At 56.0% G+C, this 21,345-nt stretch overlaps 2 protein-coding genes across 2 annotated transcripts in view; one reads left to right on the top strand and one right to left on the bottom strand.

Moving 5' to 3' along the window:
- STK10 (serine/threonine kinase 10) overlaps window positions 1-21,345 on the top strand; it is a 538,544-nt gene that overhangs the window by 370,872 nt on the left and 146,327 nt on the right. The window lies entirely within an intron of this gene.
- On the bottom strand, window positions 10,798-21,252 carry NPM1 (nucleophosmin 1). Its single transcript, XM_060197143.1, has 11 exons — window positions 21,084-21,252; window positions 19,406-19,485; window positions 18,818-18,937; window positions 18,629-18,722; window positions 17,709-17,815; window positions 17,551-17,609; window positions 15,203-15,263; window positions 14,906-14,989; window positions 14,298-14,399; window positions 12,299-12,373; window positions 10,798-11,161 (listed from the first exon to the last, which is right to left on the bottom strand). Exons 1-11 carry the CDS (start codon window positions 21,139-21,141, stop codon window positions 11,123-11,125), a joined length of 879 nt encoding a protein of 292 aa, XP_060053126.1. The 5' UTR covers window positions 21,142-21,252; the 3' UTR covers window positions 10,798-11,122.

Raw genomic sequence — 21,345 nt, 5'->3', positions numbered from 1 at the left:
CACCCCCCAACACACACACACACACACACACACACACACACACACACACACACGGAGCTCTGCAGAGCCGGCCCCCTGCACTCTGCACTTCGCTTGGTGCAGGGAAACCATCCCAATTCATCTGGCCAGGGCGCTGGTAGGGTGGGGGTTACCCCAGACCCAGAAGGCTGAGGCCCCAGCATATCCCGTGACCCCAAAGGGGCACCTGCCTCCAGCCCCGAGGGGGAAGGAGAGACCACCGCTTCCCTCCGGGTGGCCCAGCTCGGGCCAGCGCCCCTCCCTGGTGGCGGGCTCCGTGGGCCTGGGGAGGAGGCCCAGGGGCGCAGCTGGCACTTGCTGGGCTCCCCGGCCCCCAACCCCCGGCCCCGCAGCCCTGGTCTGGTTCTAATCGCCGCGGAAGGCTGATCCCTCTCTCCCTCTGCCCGCGCCCCTCCTTCCCCTCGGTTGGTTTCCACGGCTCTGGAAGCCGGCGTGTTCCAACTGTCTGCGTGCCAAGACCTTCCCGGGCTGAAAGCTGCTGAAGTAACAGATCAGATTCGAGCAAGTGCTTTCCAGGCTGGGCGCCAGCCCCCTGATTCACCGGCTGCAGCACCTCGCCGCCCGCCCGCCCGCCCCTCCGCGTCTCTCCCTCTCTGTCTCCGGGTCTCCCCGTCTCTGCGCCCCGAGGCCCCGGGGAGCTGCACGCACAGCCGCTGGGCTGCGGGAGCCTTTTTGTCTGGCGGCGCCACTGCGAGGTCGGGGTAGGGGGTGTGCGTTCGGGGAGGGGGTGCCGCCCGGCGCGGCGGAGCCCCCCACGCACCCCCCCACCCAGCCCGGGTCCCCGCTGCCCGCGAGCCGGCGGGTTGCGCGCCGGGGCCGCGCGCGGCCGGGGCTGGGGGGCCGCGAGGGGGGGTCCCCGCGTCCTGGGAACAGGTGCAGCGGCGGCCGGCGGGGGCCGGGGCGGGGCACCTACCTGTACCTGGAAGCACAGCAGCAGGAAGTGTAAACACCTGCGGGAGAGAGACGGACAGCGGTCAGTGGGCGGACAGACAGGCGGACGCGCGGACGCACGGACGGACGCACGGACGGACGGGCGGGCGCTTACAGGCCGGAGCCGGCGGCGGGCGCGGGCTGCATGGCGGGCGGCGGGGCGGCCCTAGCGCGGGCTGCACATGCCCGCGGGCGGCGGGGGCTCCGCGCTGGCCGGGCGCCGCAGGCTGAGCCGGGCGGGCGCCGTGCGGCATGAGCGCCGGCCGTCGGGCGGGGGCGCGCGGCTCCGGGCAGCTCGGCCGCTCCGTCTGGGCGCCCGGCGGCGCCTGTCTGCTCCGGCCGCGGCCTGCAGCTCCCCCCGCGGGCGCGGCCCTGTGCGCGGGCGGGCGGGCGGGGCGGGGCGGGGCGGGCCGGCGCACAATGCGGCTGCGGGCCGGGGCTCCCCCTCGGGGCGCGGGGGGCGCCGCCCACATCAAAGGCGCCGGCGCCCCCCGGCGGGGCGGGCGCCGTCGGGCTGGGTCCCCGCGTCCCCGAGGGGGTGCGGAGGCGGCCCCCGCGGAGGCCCCGCCTGGGGGCGCGGGGGGCGGGGGGCCGGCTGGGCGCGCCCCCCCTCCAGGCACCCACGCGGGACCTGGGCGGTCCCGGCTCCCAGCGGTGCCCCGGCGAGCTGCGCGCCCCGCCGCCGCGGGAGGGGGCCCGGCCGCCTGCCCCGCCCCGCCCCGCCCCGCCCCGCCCCGCCCGGCCCGGCCCGGCCCGGCTCGTCCCGCGCTGGGTTCCGGGGATCCCGGCTCCCGGGCGGGGAGGCCGCTGCGGAAACGCGCGGCTGCCACCCAGCGGCGTCGGGCCGCACTGCAGCCCGGGCGCGCCTGCCCGCTGCAGGACGCTGGTCAGCACCCACTGGGGCCTGGAGGGGACCCCCGGCCAGCACGCCCTGCCCCTCCCCTCCCGCCTGTCGTAGCAGGACTTGGTCAGCACCCACTGGGGCCTGGAGGGGACCCCCGGCCAGTGCACCCTGCCCCTCCCGCCTGTCGTAGCAGGATGCTGGTCAGCGTCCACTGGGGCCTGGAGGGGACCCCCGGCCAGCGCGCCCTGCCCCTCCCGCCTGTCGTAGCAGGACTTGGTCAGCACCCACTGGGGCCTGGAGGGGACCCCCGGCCAGCACGCCCTGCCCCTCCCGCCTGTCGTAGCAGGACTTTGTCAGCACCCACTGGGGCCTGGAGGGGACCCCCGGCAGCGCACCCTGCACCTCCCGCCTGCCGCAGCAGGATGCTGGTCAGCACCCACCGGGGCCTGGAGGGGACCCCCGGCCAGTGCACCCTGCCCCTCCCGCCTGTCGTAGCAGGATGCTGGTCAGCGTCCACTGGGGCCTGGAGGGGACCCCCGGACAGTGCAGGCAGCTTGGATCAATCCCCTTGGGGCCGTCACCCAGAGAACCAGGCACCTGCAACAAAGCGATTGTTCCAGGCACCCAGAGGGATCCAGAGCTATTTTAAGGTCCCGAGGCTCTCGGGGACAGATGGCCTATCTCCCCATTGGACTCTCCAGACCTAGGCACCAGTGACACTCTCCTGGCTGGAACTTAGCTGCAAGACAGCCCCACTTCCTGCTGATAAGGGGAAGCCATCGAATGCAAGAAGCAATCTGATGGGGGTGGGGGGCTCTCTGGGCTCAGGCTGGAACCCTGGCGTGCTGTGACGTCCCCCCCTTTGTCTAGCTGAACAAACCGGCCCAGAACGGTCAGAGTACGTGCTCCATGCCTGCCTTGATTTTCATTTCTTTAAATTCCTTATTATCTTTATTTATTGGATAGAGACAGCCAGATATCAAAAGGGGAGGGGGTGATAGGGAGAGAGAGACAGACAGACACCTGCAGCCCTGCCTCACCACCCGCAAAGCTTTCCCCCTGCAGGTGGGGACCAGGGGCTCGAACCCTGGTCCTTGTGCATTGTAACATGTGCGCCCAACCGGTGTCTGACCAACCGGCCTCTTTCATTTTATTTTTCTTCCTGAAATTAACATGTACAGTTTTGCCACCTGCCTGTATCTTGCTTTGGAAGGCTTCTGACAGGCTGGTGGAAGCGGGGTTGTGGGCCTGCCACTTGCCGGGGGGCGGTTGCTGGAATTACCGCCTGGCTGAGAATCCTATTCTAGTGCTCAGTGCTGTCACTATTTCCTGTGCCCTGCCTGTGTGAAACAGGCACCCATCTCATTCACAATGCCTGCCACTGTGCTCAGTGCTCAGGTCAAGTGTTCCTCTGCCTCACGCAGGACTCTCACCTGAGCAAGACTCCGAAGAAATAGTTGAGAGGGGGAGGCCAAGTGGTGGCCACGCGCCAGGTTAAGCGCACATAGCACCAAGTTCAAGGGTCATCCCAGTTTGAGCCCCGGCTCCCCATCTGCGGGGAGGGGATGGGACAGTTTACAGTGAAGCAGGTCTGTGGGTGTCTCTCTTCCTCTCTATCTCCCCTTCCTCTCTCAAGTTCTGTCCTGTCCAATAAAATGGGGAAAAAAATGGCCACCAGGAGCAGTGGATGTATAGTGCTGGCAATAACCCTAGGGGTAAAAAAAAGTGGAGAGGACAGTCCTAGGTGTGAAGATGGATTGCATTTCTGCAGTGGTGCACGCAAGAGGTCCAAGTTCAATCCTGTATCCAGTGGCCAGAACTGGCTGGGGTTGGGGAGGCGGTTCTGGTCTGAACGGGTCAGAAGAAAGCTCACTGGCAGAGCGCACACTTCACTATGCAGGAGGACGCAAGTTCAAGCCCTCAGCCACCACATGGGAACACCTGTCCGGGGAGTGTATGGTATCTCTCCCCTTCCTCCCCACGCCTATAAAAAGGGGGGGCCTAGTGGGAGCCGTGGAATCATGTAGATGCAAAGGCCCAAAACTTCCTGCAGCAGTGTGGGACCACACCCTCAGCCACAGCACGGCTGGGAGCTCAGCAACGGAATCACAGCCTGGAGCTCTGGTGATTTTTCTTTTTAAGATTTTATTTACCTATTAATGAGAGAGATAGAAGAGAGAGAGAGAGAGAGAGGGAGAGAGAGAGAGAGAGAAAGAGCCAGATATCACTCTGGTACATGTGCTGCCGGGGGTAGAACTCGGGACCTTATGCTAGAGAATCCAGTGCTTTATCCGCTACGCCACCTGCTGGGCCACACACTGGCGATTACTAATAATCACTATTGGGTCAGGGAGACAGCATCCGGAGTCTGCAAAAGACTTCCATCCCTGAGGCTCCAAGATCCCAAGTTCGATCCCTAAGAAAGCAGAGCAGTGCTCTGGTCAATCTCTTTGTCTTTCTCTGTTAAACTGTTTTGTTCTGGGAGTCGGGTGGTAGCGCAGCAGGTTAAGCGCACGTGGCACAAAGCACAACGACCGGCGTAAGGATCCCGGTTCGAGCCCCTGACTCCCCACCTGCAGGGGAGTCGCTTCACAGGAGGTGAAGCAGGTCTGCAGGTGTCTGTCTTTCTCTCCCCCTCTCTGTCTTCCCCTCCTCTCTCCACTTCTCTCTGTCCTAAGAACAACGACATCAATAACAACAATAATAACTACAACAACAATAAAAATCAAGGGCAACAAAAGAGAAAATAAATATAAAAACTTTTTTTAAAAAAATGTTTTATCCTGGGAGTCAGGTGGTAGCACAGGGGGTTAAGCGCACCGGGTTAAGCATGCGTGGCGCAAAGCGCAAGGACAGGCATTATGATCCTGGTTCAAGCCCCCGGCTCCCCACCTACAGGTGTCTATCTTTCAAGGGCAACTAAAGGGAAAATAATTTTTTTTTAAAAAGGACAAAACATTTTTTTAAATATTTATTCCCTTTTGTTGCACTTGTTTGTATTGTTGTAGTTATTGTTGTTGATGGTGTTGTTGTTGGAGAAGACAGAGAAATGGAGAGAGGAGCGGAAAACAGGGGGAAAGACACCTGCAGACCTGCATCACCGCCTGTGAAGCGACTCCCTGCGGAGGGGGGGGGCTCGAACCAGGATCCTTACGCACAAGCAGTGAAGGAGTTAGCACAAGCAGTGAAGGAGTTACAGGTGTCTTTTTCTCCCTATCTCCCTCCCCCCCCAATTGCTTTCCGTGCTATCAAACAAGATAGTTAATATTTAAATAATAATCTTCATAATTATGGCTTCAGGTTCATTTCAAGTTTTTTCCTCTTTCCTTCGCAATTGCATGAAAAAGGGAGGCAGGATCTTTCTCAAAGGAGGACCGACGAGGCGGCTGGCCACTGGCTGTCTTTTGATTCCAGATCTAGTCATTTGATCAGTTCTCCTCTCCCCTCCCACCCACACCTCTGCTTACCGTGCGTACACGGGACCTGAACCTGGTGATGCTGATGCTGAGCACAGGCCACTTCTCACCAGGTCACCCGCCCGGCCACTCTGCCGGGACAGGACCGCGCTGGAGCTGACACTTGGGGAACACTGGCAGAGACACGCAGGCAGAGACACTCCTCCCCCACAGGGGGGGACTCCTTGGGTTCAAACACAGGAATTCAACCCCCAGCATCCCTTGTACCAATGATACTCTGGTTCTCTCATTGAAAATTAAAATCGGGAGCCGGGCGGTAGCACAGCGGGTTAAGCGCACGTGGTGCAAAGCGCAAGGATCCCGGTTCGAGCCCCCGGCTCCCCACCTGCAGGGGAGTCGCTTCACAGGCGGTGAAGCAGGTCTGCAGGTGTCTGTCTGTCTCTCCCCCTCTCTGTCTTCCCCTCCTCTCTCCATTTCTCTCTGTCCTATCCAATGACAACAATAATAACTACGACAATAAAACAAGGGCAATAAAAGGGAATAAATGAATACATAAATAAAATTAAAATCAACCTTAAAGGAAAAGACACAGACAACTAGGCTATAGAAGGCAAAAGTGGCAGGACTGGCGTGGGGGGTGGGGAGAGGCTGTGCAATCTCCCAGGAGGCTTCTGGGCCCTTGGGGAACCATCACAGCTCTTTCTTCGAAGGACTGTCAAAAGCCACGGTGGGGGAAGGTAGCATAATGGTCATGTGAGAAGACTTTCCTGCCTCCTTCAGGCTCAGTTCCTCCCTCCACCACTACCGAAAGTTAAGACTTGAGCAGTGCACTGCTTGGTCTCTCATTAGAGTAAGATTTTAAAAATTAGCCCTTAAATGCTTCGCCCCAAAATTTGACAAGTGTTCGTATGTAAATGACCCCCTCACATCCCCGCTGCTTACACAGAGGATCTGAGGTGTGTGTGTGTGTGTGTGTGTGTGTGTGTGTGTGTGTGTGTGTGTGTGTACCTGTCTCAATCCATCCAGGGATCTGAAACCAAGGGTGAAGTCTATGGCTTGCTGTGGCCTAGGCACCTGGGTATTTGTTTGGTGGGGTCAGGGCTGCACACTGCCCCAGCTCCGGACAGCAAAGCCCCAGCTGTCGGAAGGGGGAGAATGGAGTAAACATGAAGCCCCAAGCAACACAGCCTCATGGGTGGCGGTTCAACCGTTAACCTGGGGACAGTTATGTCTTTAAATGCTTATATTAGATTCTGCTACTCCCTCTCCAAGTGAAAAAAAAGCCCCTTTGCAGGGTGGAGGTGATAGCATAGTGGTCAAGCAGAGACTCTCATGCCCAAGGCTCTAAAATCCCAGGTTCAATCCCCAGCACCACCATAAACCAGTCTACAGAACAGCGAATTTTAGAAACACAGAGAAGGCCTCCAGCCCAAAGCCATAGGATGACAAAGCCTCTAACTCACTTGACCTCATAGAAAGTCCCTTCAGCCTTGGTGCCAGGGAGAGGGCCGAGCTGGAGGTTTGATGGCTGGCAGTGCAGTAAGTAAAGGACAGTTGAGCTGTGGTCTCTCACACAGATCTGTAACAAGGGGACCCATGGAACGTTCTCAAACCAGCTCCTGGAACCTTCAAGGCACGAAGACAGGACCTCTGCTACCAAGTCCACGAGTCCAGAAGCTTTCTGCAGTCACCGACTGTTTTATCACCAGGGACCAGGCATGGAGACTGAGGTTCAGTAGGTACTTGGGACCCTCAACCTCTGCTTTGACTTTAATTTTTTCTTTTTAATTGGAGACAAGACACCTGCAGCCCTGTTTCACCATTTGTGAAGCTTTCCCTCTGCAGGTGGGACCAGGGGCTTGAACCTGGGTCCTTTTCATGGTAACATGTGCACTTAACTGGGTGAGCTACCACCTGGCCCCGGCCTCTAGCCTTTTTTTTTTTTTGCCTCCAGGGTTACCACTGGGGCTCAGTGGAGTCATAGTGGCTGGAAGCTATTTTTCCATTTTTATTGAATAGGACAAAAATTGAGAGGGGGAGACACTTGCAAACCTGCTTCACTGTGAAGCATTCCTCCTGCAAGTGGGAGTCAGGGGCTCAAACCCAGATCCTTGGACAATCTTTTTTTTTTTTTTTTTTTTTTAAAGATTTTACTTATTACAAACATAGGGGAGAAAGAACCAGACATTACTCTGGCACATGTGCTGCCCGGGACTGAATTGAGGACCTCATGCTTGAGAGTCCAGTGCTTTTGTGCTTTTTTTTTCTTTTTAATTCCCATTTGTTGCTCTTGTTGCTTTATTGTTCTAATTACTGTTGTCGTTAGGACTGAGAGAAAATGGAGATGGGGGAGACAGAGGGGGAGAGAAAGACAGACACCTGCAGACCTGCTTCATTGCCTGTGAAGCGACTCCCCTACAGGTGGGGAGCCGGGGGCTCAACCGGGATCCTTACGCCGGTCCTTGTGCTTTGCGCCACCTGCGCTTAAGCCGCTGCGCTACCCCCGCTACCCCTAGAGTCCAATGCTTTATCCACTGCGCCACCTCCTGGACCACCGTCCTTGGACAATCTTCACCTCCCCTTGTGAAGCAGTGAGCGTTGCCAGCAGCTTCTGGCAGCTTGGTACTCTTACACCACAGGACCTGTAAGCACCATCAGTCTAGACCGCCTGAGGGCTCTCCTCAGATGCCTTTGGACCTAGGGATTGTCCCTAGACCTCCAGGACAAAACACACTTGAGGCTGATATGACATCTGGCCTATAAATTTTAACAGCCCCATTTTACTCAAGTCTCTTAAGAGTACGGTCTGTCAATTCACAACCAGAAACGGAGAGTGAGAGAGAACATGGGGAAATAATGCACCATGTCTAGGAGACCCCGAGGGGCGCAGTGCAGAAAGCAGGGGCCAGGTGGTGGCACACCTGGTTGAGCGCACATGCTACAACGCATAAGAACCTAGAGGTTCAAGACCCCGGTCTCCACCTGCAAGGGGATAGCTTAGCAAGTGGTGAAGCAGGGCTGCAGGTGTCTCCCTCTCTATCTCCCCCTTCTCCATTTCTTGCGTTCGTTTTGAAATATTTATTCCTTTTTATTGCCCTTGTTGTAGTTATTGTTACTGATGTCATCGTTGTTGGATAGGACAGAGGAATGGAGAGGAGGGGAAGACAGGTGGACAGAGAGATAAGACACCTGCAGACCTGCTTCACTGCCTGTGAAGTGACTCCCCTGCAGGTGGGGAGCCGGGGGCTTGAACTGGGAACCGTATGCTGTTCCTTGCGCTTTGCACCACCTGCTCTACCTCCCGACTCTCTTCCCCCTTTTCCATTTCTGTCTCTATCCAATAAACAGATTGTTAAAAAAGCAGAAAGCATTGGCTTCTCTAGTCTGACTGCTAGCATTGCATGTGCCCGTGACGCTCTGCTTCTCTTTGCTCTTCTGCTCTTACAGCTTTTAATCGGGAGCCGGTTCAAGCCCTCTCCCCACCTGCAGGGGAGTCGCTTCACAGGTGATGAAGCAGGTCTGCAGGTCTTTCTCCCCTCCTCTCTCTCTTTCTGTCCTACCCAACATCAATAACAGTAACTACAACAAAACAAGGGCAACAAAAAGGAATATTAAAAAAAATAAAAGATCTTCTCAAATCTGAGATAAATCTGGACCAAAAACCAATGTAAACACCAAGGGGGGAGAAGCAGCATGGGCGTCAATGCTCAAGGAGCAGGGTTCAAGCCCTCACCCCCAACTGCAAGGGGCGCTTCACTCGCTGCCTAGTGTTTCCTGGCCTCTTGGGGTTACTGCTGGGGCAGCACTACAAACCCACTGCTCCCAGTGGCCATTTTTTCCCATTTTATTGGAAAGAACAGAGAAATCGAGAGGGGAAAGGGGGGGGAAGATACTTACAGACCAGCTTGTGAAGCTCGGCCCCTACAGGTGGGAAGCAGGGAATGGACCCCGGATCCTTGCGCTTAGTACTGTGCACTCTGCCTGGCCCCTGGAGCTTGTCTCCCCATCTGCCCCACCCTGGCCCTGTTTGTCCTATCCTACAAGGAAACATGGGCCCCAGAGCTATCTGGACCAATGCGTCTTTTTCAGTCCATAGAAAATGAACACGATGTCATCTGAACATCTGGTCAGACTGAGTACAGGACACACCATCCTAGGCTATGCGGGGTAGGGAATCCCTCTGGGCAGGAACACCAAATTTGAGTGAGCTTCAGCATGGAAACAGGGGTGAGAGGGGACTTCTCACCGGTGACTTTCAGAACCCACTGTTGTCAACACAACACTTAAATCCCAGGAAATGCCTACAGAATAATGGTTTGCTGAGGTTAAAGTTAATATTCATCTTCAGCAGACTGGCTCAGAGGAAAATTCATTCCATCAACAAGGGCTTCCATGGTCAAATCCACACCCACAGGACTGTAAACTCCACAATTAAGGAGAAGAAATCAGCTTCTCTTAAGCTTCCTCTTATAAATCAAGGAACATTAGTAAAAAGAACAAAGGCAATTAGGTTCTTTCCTTGTTACCCTTAGAAAAATTCAAAAATACTTTTGATTAAAAACATACCATTCTTCAATGTTTTTCAATTTCATTGTGGTCATTAAGCCAGTACTAACCAAATACACGGCATGGCCAAGCTCGCTTCCCAATTGGCTGTGCTCAGATCACCATCAGTTGATGTCTAGTAAGCAGGGATACTAGTGCGTGGGACAGGAGAACCTTTCTCCGGAAGACTGACTAGCTTTCGTAAGCAGCAGGCCCAGGTATGGTCAACTACTCTGTCCAGTTGTTCTCTTCAATATTACAGGCCTGTTTTGACAGAGGCACTTAACACAGCCCCCATCTCCTGAAACGGAGACAGTAATCACTCCCACCACCCCTGCCCAAAGCAGAGCGACCGACGCTAAGTGGCCCAGGGAGTAACCCTCGGGCAACAGTGGAGTCACAGCCACTTGATCCCTGGCTCCTTGTGTCAGCCTGTCAAGACTCCTGGCACTGAGGTTAAACAAGTGTCTGTCTCTGGACTTCTTCAGGTACCCCCATCAAGGTATCTGAAGCCACAGCCCCTCTCCAGCTTAAGAGGTGTGTATGTGGGGGGAGATCGCAGGGTTATGCAGAGATGCTCACGCATCCAAAGTCCCGAGTTCAATCCTCGGTCATCAGCCAAAGCTGAGTAGTGCTCTGGAAATATAACTGGGCGGGGGGAGGACACGGGACTTAGGTCACAGAAAGCTCTTCAAGCTTGCTACACGTCCCAAGAGCCAGGGGGAAGAACGGTTTAAGATGGTAAAGGGGAAACAAAGCCAACAGAAGACTTGGGAAAAAGCATGGGGCCTGACTACAGCCTTCCGGGGAACCTGAGGCCGGGGACAGAGCGGTCTGTCCCAGGGGCCCCCGTCTTCCCACGGTCATGAAGGCTGCAGGGGCTCTAGGAGGGGCAGGCAAGCAGGGCACTGCTGGGGCAGGGCAGGGGCGGCTTCTCGGGAACCCGGAGACTTGCCACTTCAAACTACGTACAACACTGATCCTGTAAACAGTAAAGAGGGAAATCAAAAAAGCAAACAGTGCTAACTTTATTAAAATACTGAGTTTATTTCACATGTATATTTTTGTCTCCTTACCACTTCCATCTGTCTGACCACCAATACTACTGTGTCCCATCATAACATTCCACACATACTTAGAAGAACCAAGCAAAGGGTGGAGTCCCATCGTTAAAAACTACACAGGCATTTTGGACAACACATTCTTGGCCATGGAACCTGGACAACATTTATCAGACACGGCAGGGAACGTTCTCACTCTGCATTATAAAAAGGACAGCCAGATAGCAATTGTTACAGAAATGAAATAAGACAGAAAACTTTTTTAACAAACGGTTTCAACTGTTTTCTTAAAGAGACTTCCTCCACTGCCAGAGGTCTTGAATAGCCTGAAGGAAAAGAAATAGAGATGCCATTAGAAGTGCACCCGAGACTTCAGACCCCGAGAAACCAAAACCCCTTCTGCATACAGCTGAGCAGAGCAATTTCATTCTGATGCCAAAAAGGTCCGGGACGGCAAGGAAAATCCCGAAGAAGACATTACTAACTTCGAATTCAGACCTAGAATCAGGTCGCTGTGGTAAAGTCAGCCGCATCAATTCATGAAAAAGCTCAGCTACTAGCAAGGCTGGTCAGGAGGGGCTGCCACGAGCTGCAGGACTGAGGACAGAGTCCAGGCCTCCTGAGCTCCGTCTCCCAGGGATCTCCCTCCGGCCCCAGGCGCTCTGGGGACGTCGTGGCCCCACCAGCTATGCTGGGGCTGAGGTGGCCGGCCCCAGGATCCATGCCGCCCTTCTAGTCACACTTCCAGTGGGTTGGGAGCTTCTGGACAGTAGGCCGCGTGCTGCACAAAGGCAGTGCCCAGTTCTGGGGCAGGACCTGACTCCCCAGAGCTGTTAGCGCTACAAAACCCCTGGGCTGTCACGGGCATCGACAGGAGAGACATCAAGAGGGGAGGTCCCTCCAGGCTGAGTCAAAGACGACTGCAGACCTGCTGTGAAGAGTCCCTCTGCAGGTCAAGAGGAAGGGTTTGAACCTGGGCCCCTCGAGCACGGTGTCATGGCCCAGGCCCACAGTGTGAACTTAACACACGCAGCTGAAAAGCAGTCCTGCCAGACCCGATACCCTGCGTGAACGGGCTCAAGCTAACATCCTGAACGGCGCTAGGGCTGGAGGTCTGTCTGCTCTAGGAAGCAGACTGGCCATGTGGCCGAGCGCGGCAAGTCTGGACAGCTCGGGCTGTTTCCGGCGCCCAGCTCACCAAATTCAAGGCGAGTTCACTAACCAAGTCTGGAGAAAATGTACTAAAAACACCACCTCCCGTCTCTGCCAACTAAACTCCCAAGAATTTCCACACTTCACCTCAAGTATTGTCTGTGTTTTAGTTAAACATCTTTTGTAATGCGTGTGCTCAACCAGGTACGCCGCCACCCCGCCCCTTAAAGACCTTTTGAAAGCAGCCAACACTTAAGAGAACGAACCCCACAGAATACAACTTTTAGATCTGATACAGGAAATTCACTCACCTCCTGGTCAGTCATCCGGAAGCAGTTCTTCACATAATTGATGAACTTGGCTTCTACTTTGGGAAGAGAGCCGCCCTGTTGAGACAAAGAAGCAAGCAGGTCAGTGCACAGCACGGCTCTCCTGCCTGGCTGGGAACAAGGTCAGCTGTTCCCTGTGCCCTCCAGATGTGAAAGGCCACCTGGACACCCCGGGTACCGGGCCCTTCACAGTACCCCATGCGCAGTACCCCTTCTCCCCCAGCAACCCTACAAGTGCATGCTAGCTGTAAGTTGGGGCACTTAGTACCTACTAGGTTGCTTCAATCACCCCACCTGGCCCAAAGCAAGCCCCCGTGGAATACCACTACAGGTGGCCAGCTATTAAGTGATCTCTCCATCACCAGACTGTCAGTATCAGTATGCAGGTGGTTTAAGACCCCACCAGTCTTCAACCAAACTGCGGGCTGGAGACAGGGAAACAATCCAAACATCACATCCCCAATCTCTCGTTGTCTCATCTGTTTAACTTTAAAACCACAAGGTCGGGGGCTGGGCAGTAGCGCAGCGGGCTAAGCACAGGTGGCGCAAAGCGCAAGGACCCCGGTTCAAGTCCCCGGCTCCCCACCTGCAGGGGAGTCACTTCACAAGTGGTGAAGCAGGCCTGCAGGTGTCTGTCTTTCTCTCCCCCTCTCCAACAGTGACAACATTAATAACAATAGTAACTGCAACAATAAACAAGGGCAACGAAAGGAATAAGTAAATGAAAAAAAAAAAACTTTAGGGGGAAAAAGTTCAAACCTGAATTCTGCCAAAGCATACACTCCCTGGGCAAGCTGTCTTGATGGCCTCCCCCAAGGACAAAAAAAACAACTTTTTTTTTTTAAAAAAAAGCATCAATGCCAATTCAGAACACAAGGGTCAGGGCCAGGTGTGGTCACGACAGGCCTCAGCCATCACTGCCACATGCAGGTCGGCCTGAGTCCTGCAGGCACCTACTGAGCATGAGCAGCCAGACACACAGACACTGGTCAGTGAGGGTCACAGCGTCCGTCAGCCAAGCTTGACTTGAGAGCTTCTGGCCTGGCTGTGGGCAGACGGTGGCAAGGCAGGAAAAGGAGGGGGCTTCACAGGAGCCTTCAGTCTGCGTGCTGATGGCAAACGGACCATCCTTTCCCCCTCCCACATCTTTGGGCTTAATTTACCAGGTGCCTGTGATGGACCAATCAGAGAGGACATCACCACGGGGAGGGAGGGAGGGGAGCTCGGCCACCGCAGCAGGGGATCGAGCCCGTGCTACAAAGGCTGGAGGGTCTGCAGTACAACCACCAAGGCAAGAAATAGATTCCGGTGGTGCGGGAGGCGGCAGTGGTAAAGCGCCAGACTCTAAAGCATGAAGTCCTGAGTTCAATCCCCAGCAGCTCATGGACCAGAGTGATGTCTGGGCCTTTCCTATCTTCCTCATGAATAAATAAAATCTTAAAAAAAGAGATTCTAGGTTTATTTCCTAGTGACTCAGCGAGAGGAACCCACTGAGCCACCATCAGCAAGAGCCAGTCCTAGCGGACCCTCAGGCCAGGTGACCTGAGGCCACCAAGTCCCTGAGCGGAAGCTTTAGCAGCTCATTCCAAGGAGCCCCACTGGTGACACCTGGGGGTAAAAAGCAAAACAATCAGCTGGAAAATATCTAGTCAGGTGTGACTTTTACTAGATTCCCTTTTGTTGTGCTTGTTTTTGGCCAGAGTGATGTCTGGTCCTTCCTCTCTCCTCCTATCTTCCTCACTAATAAGTAAATGAATAAGTAAAATCCGACACCAAGCCGCCAAATAGTCTCTTTCCAAGTTTCTTCCTGTGAGACCCACACGCCCCCTGCTGGCTGGTGAAGGCAGCCGTATGTTGCGCTGGTGCCTGCAGTAAAGACAACTTTAGGACGGAAGCCTGAGCTCCCAGGTTCAATCCTCCCCGCACACAACCTGAGCCAGAGCTGATCGGTGCTGGGGGGGTGCGCGACAATGTCACTTACTTTTTCTATAGTGGCTTGCATTTTTGCTTTAATGTCTTCTACAGAACTAGGTCCTTTTGGTGTTTTTGGAGTTTTTTCTTGTTTTTTGAAGGTCTCTTGACCCTGGAGGCAAACAGATTAAGGTCATATAACGCAGGCTGGTCAGAATGCAGGAGACCGCAGCACTGAAGGCCCCAGTGCAGAGCGAGGACAGGCTCAAGCCTGGGTCAGGCATCCCTGCCCACGCGGTCTCCCAACTGTCTGGATTCTGAAGCGAGTCAGCAGAGACCACACTGTTACTCAACACCAGGTCAGTCTTGCCACTTGGGAGAAGCCCTTCGGAATAGGCCCCGCACACTGGGGGTGTGGGGGCGTCAGAGCCCAAGCACTGGGTGCTTTTAGCCTTTAGGATTGGAGACTTTTCTCGCCATTTCAAGGCCTATCAACCACCTAGCTGGGTCATTGTACGCTCAACCAGGCGTCCGCCACTAGCCCCGAATCTTTCGGGTGGGCACAGAAACAGGGAGGGGAGGTCCTGCAGCCCTGGAGCCAGGGCGGGGCCCCACACCAGCCATGTCTGCATGCCCTCAACCAGGTGACCGCCGGCACCTGGTCTCTCCACCACTTACTTTTGATCTTGGTGTTGAAGGCTTCGAATCTTTCCCATTCTGGTTGGATTTCTGTGCATTTTTGGCAGGAGTGTCACGAACTGACTGCAATGAAATAACTCATCTTAAAACTCACACCACAGCGGATCACTTTAGCAGAAGGTAGGAGACATGAAAACCAGAGTGTCCATCCCCCAGCAGAGTTCCGGCAGCCCTGTGTAGGACCAACTCTGGGGCTGAGGTCCCCTCCTCCCCCCCAAGCCAGCTGGCCCCGATTTTGCAAATCCTGACAATCGAGTTACGCTCGCTATAGCTTACTTTCTTTACTGGAACTTTTTCTTCTGCTTCTGCTTCATCATCAAAATCATCATCGTCATCACTGCAAACAAAATGAGCCATTGTTTTAACACTCAAGTTGACTAATAATGGGCCAGGGAGACAATAAAGATGTGGAAACTCAGGGCTGAGGAAGCAGCAGAGCTGAGCAAGTGCCCTGGGCCCTCTTTTAAATTAAAATACTTTTCAATCACCCTAAATCTGCAGTTTAATCAAAACACTAAGATCTTCCCAGATCTGGGGTGACAGGAGGCCCCAAAGACCTGTGTGCATCCAAGGCACAAGGTGGGCGCGGCCCTACAGGGAGCACATCCCAGCTGCCCGCCGAGCCCCTGCAGCACACGTGCACGGCAGTGTCCTGCTCTTATTAAAGAGAAGCCGCAGGACATCCCTCTCCATTTGTCCTCTCCAATTAAAACTGTATTTTGGGAGTCAGGTGGTAGCGCAGCGGGTTAAGCGCCAATGGCACAAAGCACAAGGACCGGCATAAGGATCCCGGTTCGAGCCCCTGGCTCCCCACCTGCAGGGGAGTCGCTTCACAGGCGGTGAAGCAGGTCTGCAGGTGCTGTCTCTCTCCCCTCCTCTTTCCATTTCTCTCTGTCCTATCCAACAATGATGACAACAAAAACAAGGGCAACCAAAATGGAAATTAAAAAATGAAAATTGTATTTTAATTGAGCATATGGAGAATTCCTAGATGTAAATGCAAACTTCTGACAAGAATTGACCAAAGCTGCTCAGCAAATCAAGCTGGTGTTTTGCCAGCACTGAGCTAGGCCCAGGCACATCCAACTAAAAGCTTCCATTCAAGTAAACCTGCATTTCATCAAGTGTGAAGACCATTCGGTGGTCCAGGAGGTGGCGCAGTGGGTGCAGCACTGGACCCTCAAGCATATGGTCTGAAGTTCAATTCCTGGCAGCACATGTACCAGAGTGATTGATGTCTGGCCCTCCCTTTTTCTATCTTTCTCATTAATAAAGAAATTAAGACTATTTGTAGGGGGAGGCCAGTTGGTGGTACACCTGGTTGGTGCGTCAGGACCCAGGTTGGAGACCTGCCTCACCTGCAGGGGAAAGCTTCATGAGTGGTGAAGCAGTGCTGCATGTATCTATCTCCCCCCCCCTCCACTCTCAATTCCTGTTTCTACCAAACAGATAATTAAAAACAAGGCATCTGCAGGAAAAAATCCTGGGCAAATGATGGGGGCAATCACTTCTCGGGCTTTGCACCAAGACTTGAGAATCCATACACAATCAAGGGCATCGGAAAATGGGTAAAAGACAAGGGGGACGTTGCCCATCTGACCAGGCTCCTCTGCAGAGGGGCCAACACTCAACCAACCTCTGAGCTGAAGCAGTGGCAGATGCTACAACCTGAGCTAACAAAGCACCGCTGACAAGTGAAAGCAAGGAGTCAGCCGGTAAGACATTCTTCCCATCACCCCCAACTACAGGAAATGTTGAAAGTTAAAACCAATCTATGAATTCCCAAGTAGACTAGAGCCAGGAAAGCAAGGGCTTGTATATGAGACAGACACAAGTACCAGACAGAGCTCCGCTCAGCTCTGGCTGATGGTGGTGCTGGGAACTGGACGTGGGACCTCAGAGCCTCAGGCATTGAGAGTCTCCCCAGCCCATGCAGAACTTTCTTTTCTACACCTATTCTCTAGTCACAGCCACAAAGCAAGGCCCCCGTGTACCATCCTGGGGTGAGTTGTGCTGGCTGGAGTGTATAACCCCAAGGACTCACCCCTGGAGGCCCCCAGGTCTTCAGGCCTTGACTGTCAGCCTCATGCCTCCCAATGTGGCTGCTTCATTCAAAACCAAAGTAAAACCCAGCCCCATCTCAACTCAAAACTGAGCAGCAGTCTTGAATAAAACTAGTGGCATTCTGTAGAAGGACCTCTATCCCAAAGTCCAACACCAGTCCAATCAACACGCCCCAATCTTGATTTCAAATTTCATGCTTTCTGACAGAATGAATGGAAGTCGATTATTACGCTTTGCTAAGAGATCAAGACAATTAGCAGTCTCCTTCCTGTGAGAAGTTAACACATTAACTTGCAAGTGATCTTAAAATCTTTAAACTAAGTGAAAGTTATCAAAACCCAGAAAACCGATGGGTTCAAAATCCTTAGAGTCAGTCGCAAAGCGCAAGGAGCGGCGTAAGGATCCCGGTTCGAGCCCCCGGCTCCCCAACTGCAGGGGAGTCGCTTCACAGGCGGTGAAGCAGGTCTGCAGGTGTCTGTCTTTCTCTCCTCTCTGTAATTGTAATTCACGGATAAAGCAAGCGCTTTGCTAACTTCTCAAATCCCCAAGTGTATACTCACTCGTCTTCATCATCTTCGTCGTCGTCATCCTCGTCATCCTCATCAAGTTTTGCTTTTTTCTGGAACACACACAGCCGCCCGCATGAGAAGTCCGCCCTGCCCCCCCACGGCCCCCCTCACGCTGGCAGCCCCCCTCCACCGTCTCAGCAGTCGCCTACCTGGGGGACTTTGTTCCCACCCCCAGGGGCGGACCGTTTGCCAGAGATGCTGAGCAGCTTCACATCTTCCTCCTCATCTTCCTCTGACTCGGCATCTTCCTCCACAGCTGGAAAGGAAGCCAGTCAGTAGACTGCTGAGCTTAACCCAGCAACTCTGTCCCGGGTGCAATTCCAACTCAATGTTAGAAGCAGGTTGTAGCACAAATCAGCATTTAGGGAATTGGTTTCTTAAGTGGGAATCTAGAAGGTTTTGGAAGGAAAAGGCTCGGGAGTCGGGCGGTGGCGCAGCGGGTTAAGCCCACGTGGCGCAAAGCGCAAGGACCGGCGTAAGGATCCCGGTTCGAGCCCCGGCTCCCCACCTGCAGGGGAGTCGCTTCACAGGCGGTGAAGCAGGTCTGCAGGTGTCTTTCTCTCCTCTCCATTTCTCTCTATCCTATCCAACGACATCAACAATAAAACTACAATAAAACAAGGGCAAACAAGGTTAATATTTTTTTCAAAAAACCTTAAAAGAAAAGGCTCAGGGAAGGGAAGTTGTACAACCATCACACCCGAGGCCTCACAGGCAGCCAGAACCAAGCAGTGGTTCAGTCACAAAGGGTGTGTGGGGCTGAGCAGTTGTTCACGGGACTAAGCACACAGTATCGTGTGCTGTGACCCTGGTTCAAGCCCTGGATCCCCACCTGCAGGAGCTAGACTTCCTGAGAAATGAAATCTGGCGGCAGATGTCTCCCCCCCAATTTGTCTTAATAAAATGGGGGGAGGCTTGCTAGCTACAAATTAGGTTTTAACAACCTGAGACTACAGAATTAAGCTGCCTAGGGCAACAAAAGGGAGTAAGTAAATAAATATTAAAAAACAAAGCAATTAAGCTCCTTCCCACAAAGTCTGAACGTACAGGCAATCGGCAGGAAACTTACCTACTAAGTGCTGTCCACTGATGTGCACAGGACCCGAACCACACTTCAACCGCAAGACCACAGGTGGTGTGATTTCAAAGCCCCCCAAGGAAACCTAAAACAGAGGGGGAACACCCACGGGGTGGGTGGGGATGGCAGCCGGGCTCAGGGAGACCCCAGCCGTGGAGCCCACCCGGGGTAAGCTCTTACTGTCGGCTGGACAGACATCTTCAAGGTGGCCAGCGTGACCTTGATGGGGCTGCCTTCGTAGTTCATGGCCTCTGCTTCAACAATGTGCAGTTCATCCTTGGCACCAGCCCCGAGGCTGACCTGTGTGAACACCACCTCAGCTCAGGGGCTGCCTCACACTAGGCCTGCGGCCGTCCTCACCACCCCATCCCGGCTGACAGACCTCACTCTTGCCAATCTGCTTCCCACTCGGCGAGCCTGAGCTACACCTGGCGGTGGTGGGGCCGCCCTGTGGGGGACCTCGGGCCCTCGCCACACAAGTGACGGGACAAACGGCCAACAGAGCCAAGCAGGACTGGCCTGGAAAGGGCAGTCCAGTAAAACAGCCCACCTGTTATCACCACACGGAATCACCAAGGAATTCTTACAAGTCCATCCATCCAGCTGGGCACAGGGGCTTGGGTTCAAGCCCAGGTCCCCCCCCACCTGCGTAAGTGACGCAGGGCTGCGGCTTCTTTCTCCCTACCTCGGCCTCTCTCTATCCAGTAAATGGATTTTTACAACAACCCTGTCCATAAAAACCCAAGCGAGCATTCAGAAGCCGCCTACCGTCCTCAGGGACAGCTGGTGTTCGTTCTCGTCGTTGTCCACCTTGAAGTGGTAGTCCTTGTCGGCCTTTAGCTCGCAGCCTGCAAACGCAAACACCGGACGGACATCAGGACATCAGGGACACCGGCTCCAAGCAGCCAGGCCGCTACCAGCAGGGCTGGCGGAGCCTTCTCTCCTACTTCACCCATCACCATTACAGCAGCAGGCTCAGTGAGTTAGCAACCCGGCACCAAATCCTCAGGGGAAATAAATAAACATACATCTACATCTGTAGCGGTCGGCCTACCCAAACCCGAGGTCTCCCAGGTAAGGCTCGGGAGGAGGCTTAGCCCGCGGTCCCCTGCTCTGCACAGCGACAGCAGCTCGGCACAAGCCTCGTGCAGCCGCTCTAAACCGGGGTGATGGCCACCCCGCCGCCGCACGAGGTGCCGACCTGGCGACCCTCCACGTGGGGAGCTGCTGCCAGGAGGTCTGCACAGCCCGGCCCCCGCCACCCGGCCGCAGACACCCCGAGACCCCATCCCCGCTGCAGACACCCCGAGACCCCCATCCCCTGGCCGCAGACACCCCGAGACCCCCATCCCCCGCTGCAGACACCCCGAGACCCCCATCCCCCGGCCGCAGACACCCCGAGACCCCATCCCCCGCTGCAGACACCCCGAGACCCCCATCCCCCGCTGCAGACACCCCGAGACCCCCATCCCCTGGCCGCAGACACCCCGAGACCCCCATCCCCCGCTGCAGACACCCCGAGACCCCATCCCCCGCTGCAGACACCCCGAGACCCCCATCCCCCGCTGCAGACACCCCGAGACCCCCATCCCCCGGCCGCAGACACCCCGAGACCCCATCCCCCGGCCGCAGACACCCCGAGACCCCCACCCCCCGGCCGCAGACACCCCGAGACCCCCACCCCCCGGCCGCAGACACCCCGAGGTCGGACGGGCTCACAAGGCAGCCCCCCCACCCCGGAGCCTGCACGTTAAAGAGAAAAGCGCCTTGTCGCGGGGGTTCAAGCTGCTGGAGACCTTGCTCCCGCCTCCAGCACAAATAATAATAATAAACAAACCTCGACTCGCCACTGTCGCGGCCCTGCTTGGTGCGGTGCGGGGTCTACACCGCGGGCCCGAAGGATGCCGCCCCGCAAACCCAGGCCCAGCAGCAGCCGCAGGGCGGCCCCGCGGCCGGAACAAACCCCCCCGCCCGGCGGCCAGAGAGGCGCCTGCAGACCCCGCGGCTCCGACATGGGGAGGGGGCGGCCGTGCGACACGCGGCCGGGGAGCCCGGATGTGGCGCCCACACCCCCTCCTCCCCGCGACCACGTGGCGACCACGTGCTCCCAGCGGTTGCGGCCTGCCCTCCCCCTGCAAGCGGCCGAGGCCCGGGGGGACCCGGGGATGGCCGCCCCCGCCCCCGCCCCCGCCCCGGCGCGGCGCACGTGCCCCGGGCTCCATGGACGTCACGCCCCCCCCGGCTCCTGCAGCCTGGGCCGCCCGGGGTGGGGGCGGAGGGCCGCGCCGGGCCTGCACGGCAGGGAGGGAGCGGGGACGCCGCGGGTGCACTCCAGCCCCCCGGGACCCCGGGACCCGGCCCCGAGCCCCCCCCCGACCCCCGGCTCCCCGCCGCCGGGCCCGGCCCCGCTCCGGCAACCCCCCCCCCCCCGCGCGCGCGCCATTACCGAAAAGGTAGTTCTGAGGCCTCAGGGGGCTCATGTCCATATCCATCGAGTCTTCCATGGGGTGCGGCCTCGCACGCGGCGGGAGAGAAGGCGGACGGAGGCTGAGTTAGGCACCGGCCCCGAACGCGGCCGCGCAGGACGGAATCGCACCAAGGAAAGGACGCGGGTTCCCTGCGCACATTTATAGCGCGCCGCAACTCTCGCGAGATCCGTCCCGAGTCGCGTCACCGCGCGCGTGCTCGCCGGCTCCCCCCTCCCCGGA

This window comes from Erinaceus europaeus, chromosome 9 (assembly GCF_950295315.1).
Source record: "Erinaceus europaeus chromosome 9, mEriEur2.1, whole genome shotgun sequence".
In the NCBI taxonomy this organism is placed as follows: domain Eukaryota; kingdom Metazoa; phylum Chordata; class Mammalia; order Eulipotyphla; family Erinaceidae; genus Erinaceus; species Erinaceus europaeus.
This window is presented reverse-complemented; position numbering and strand designations above follow the sequence as displayed.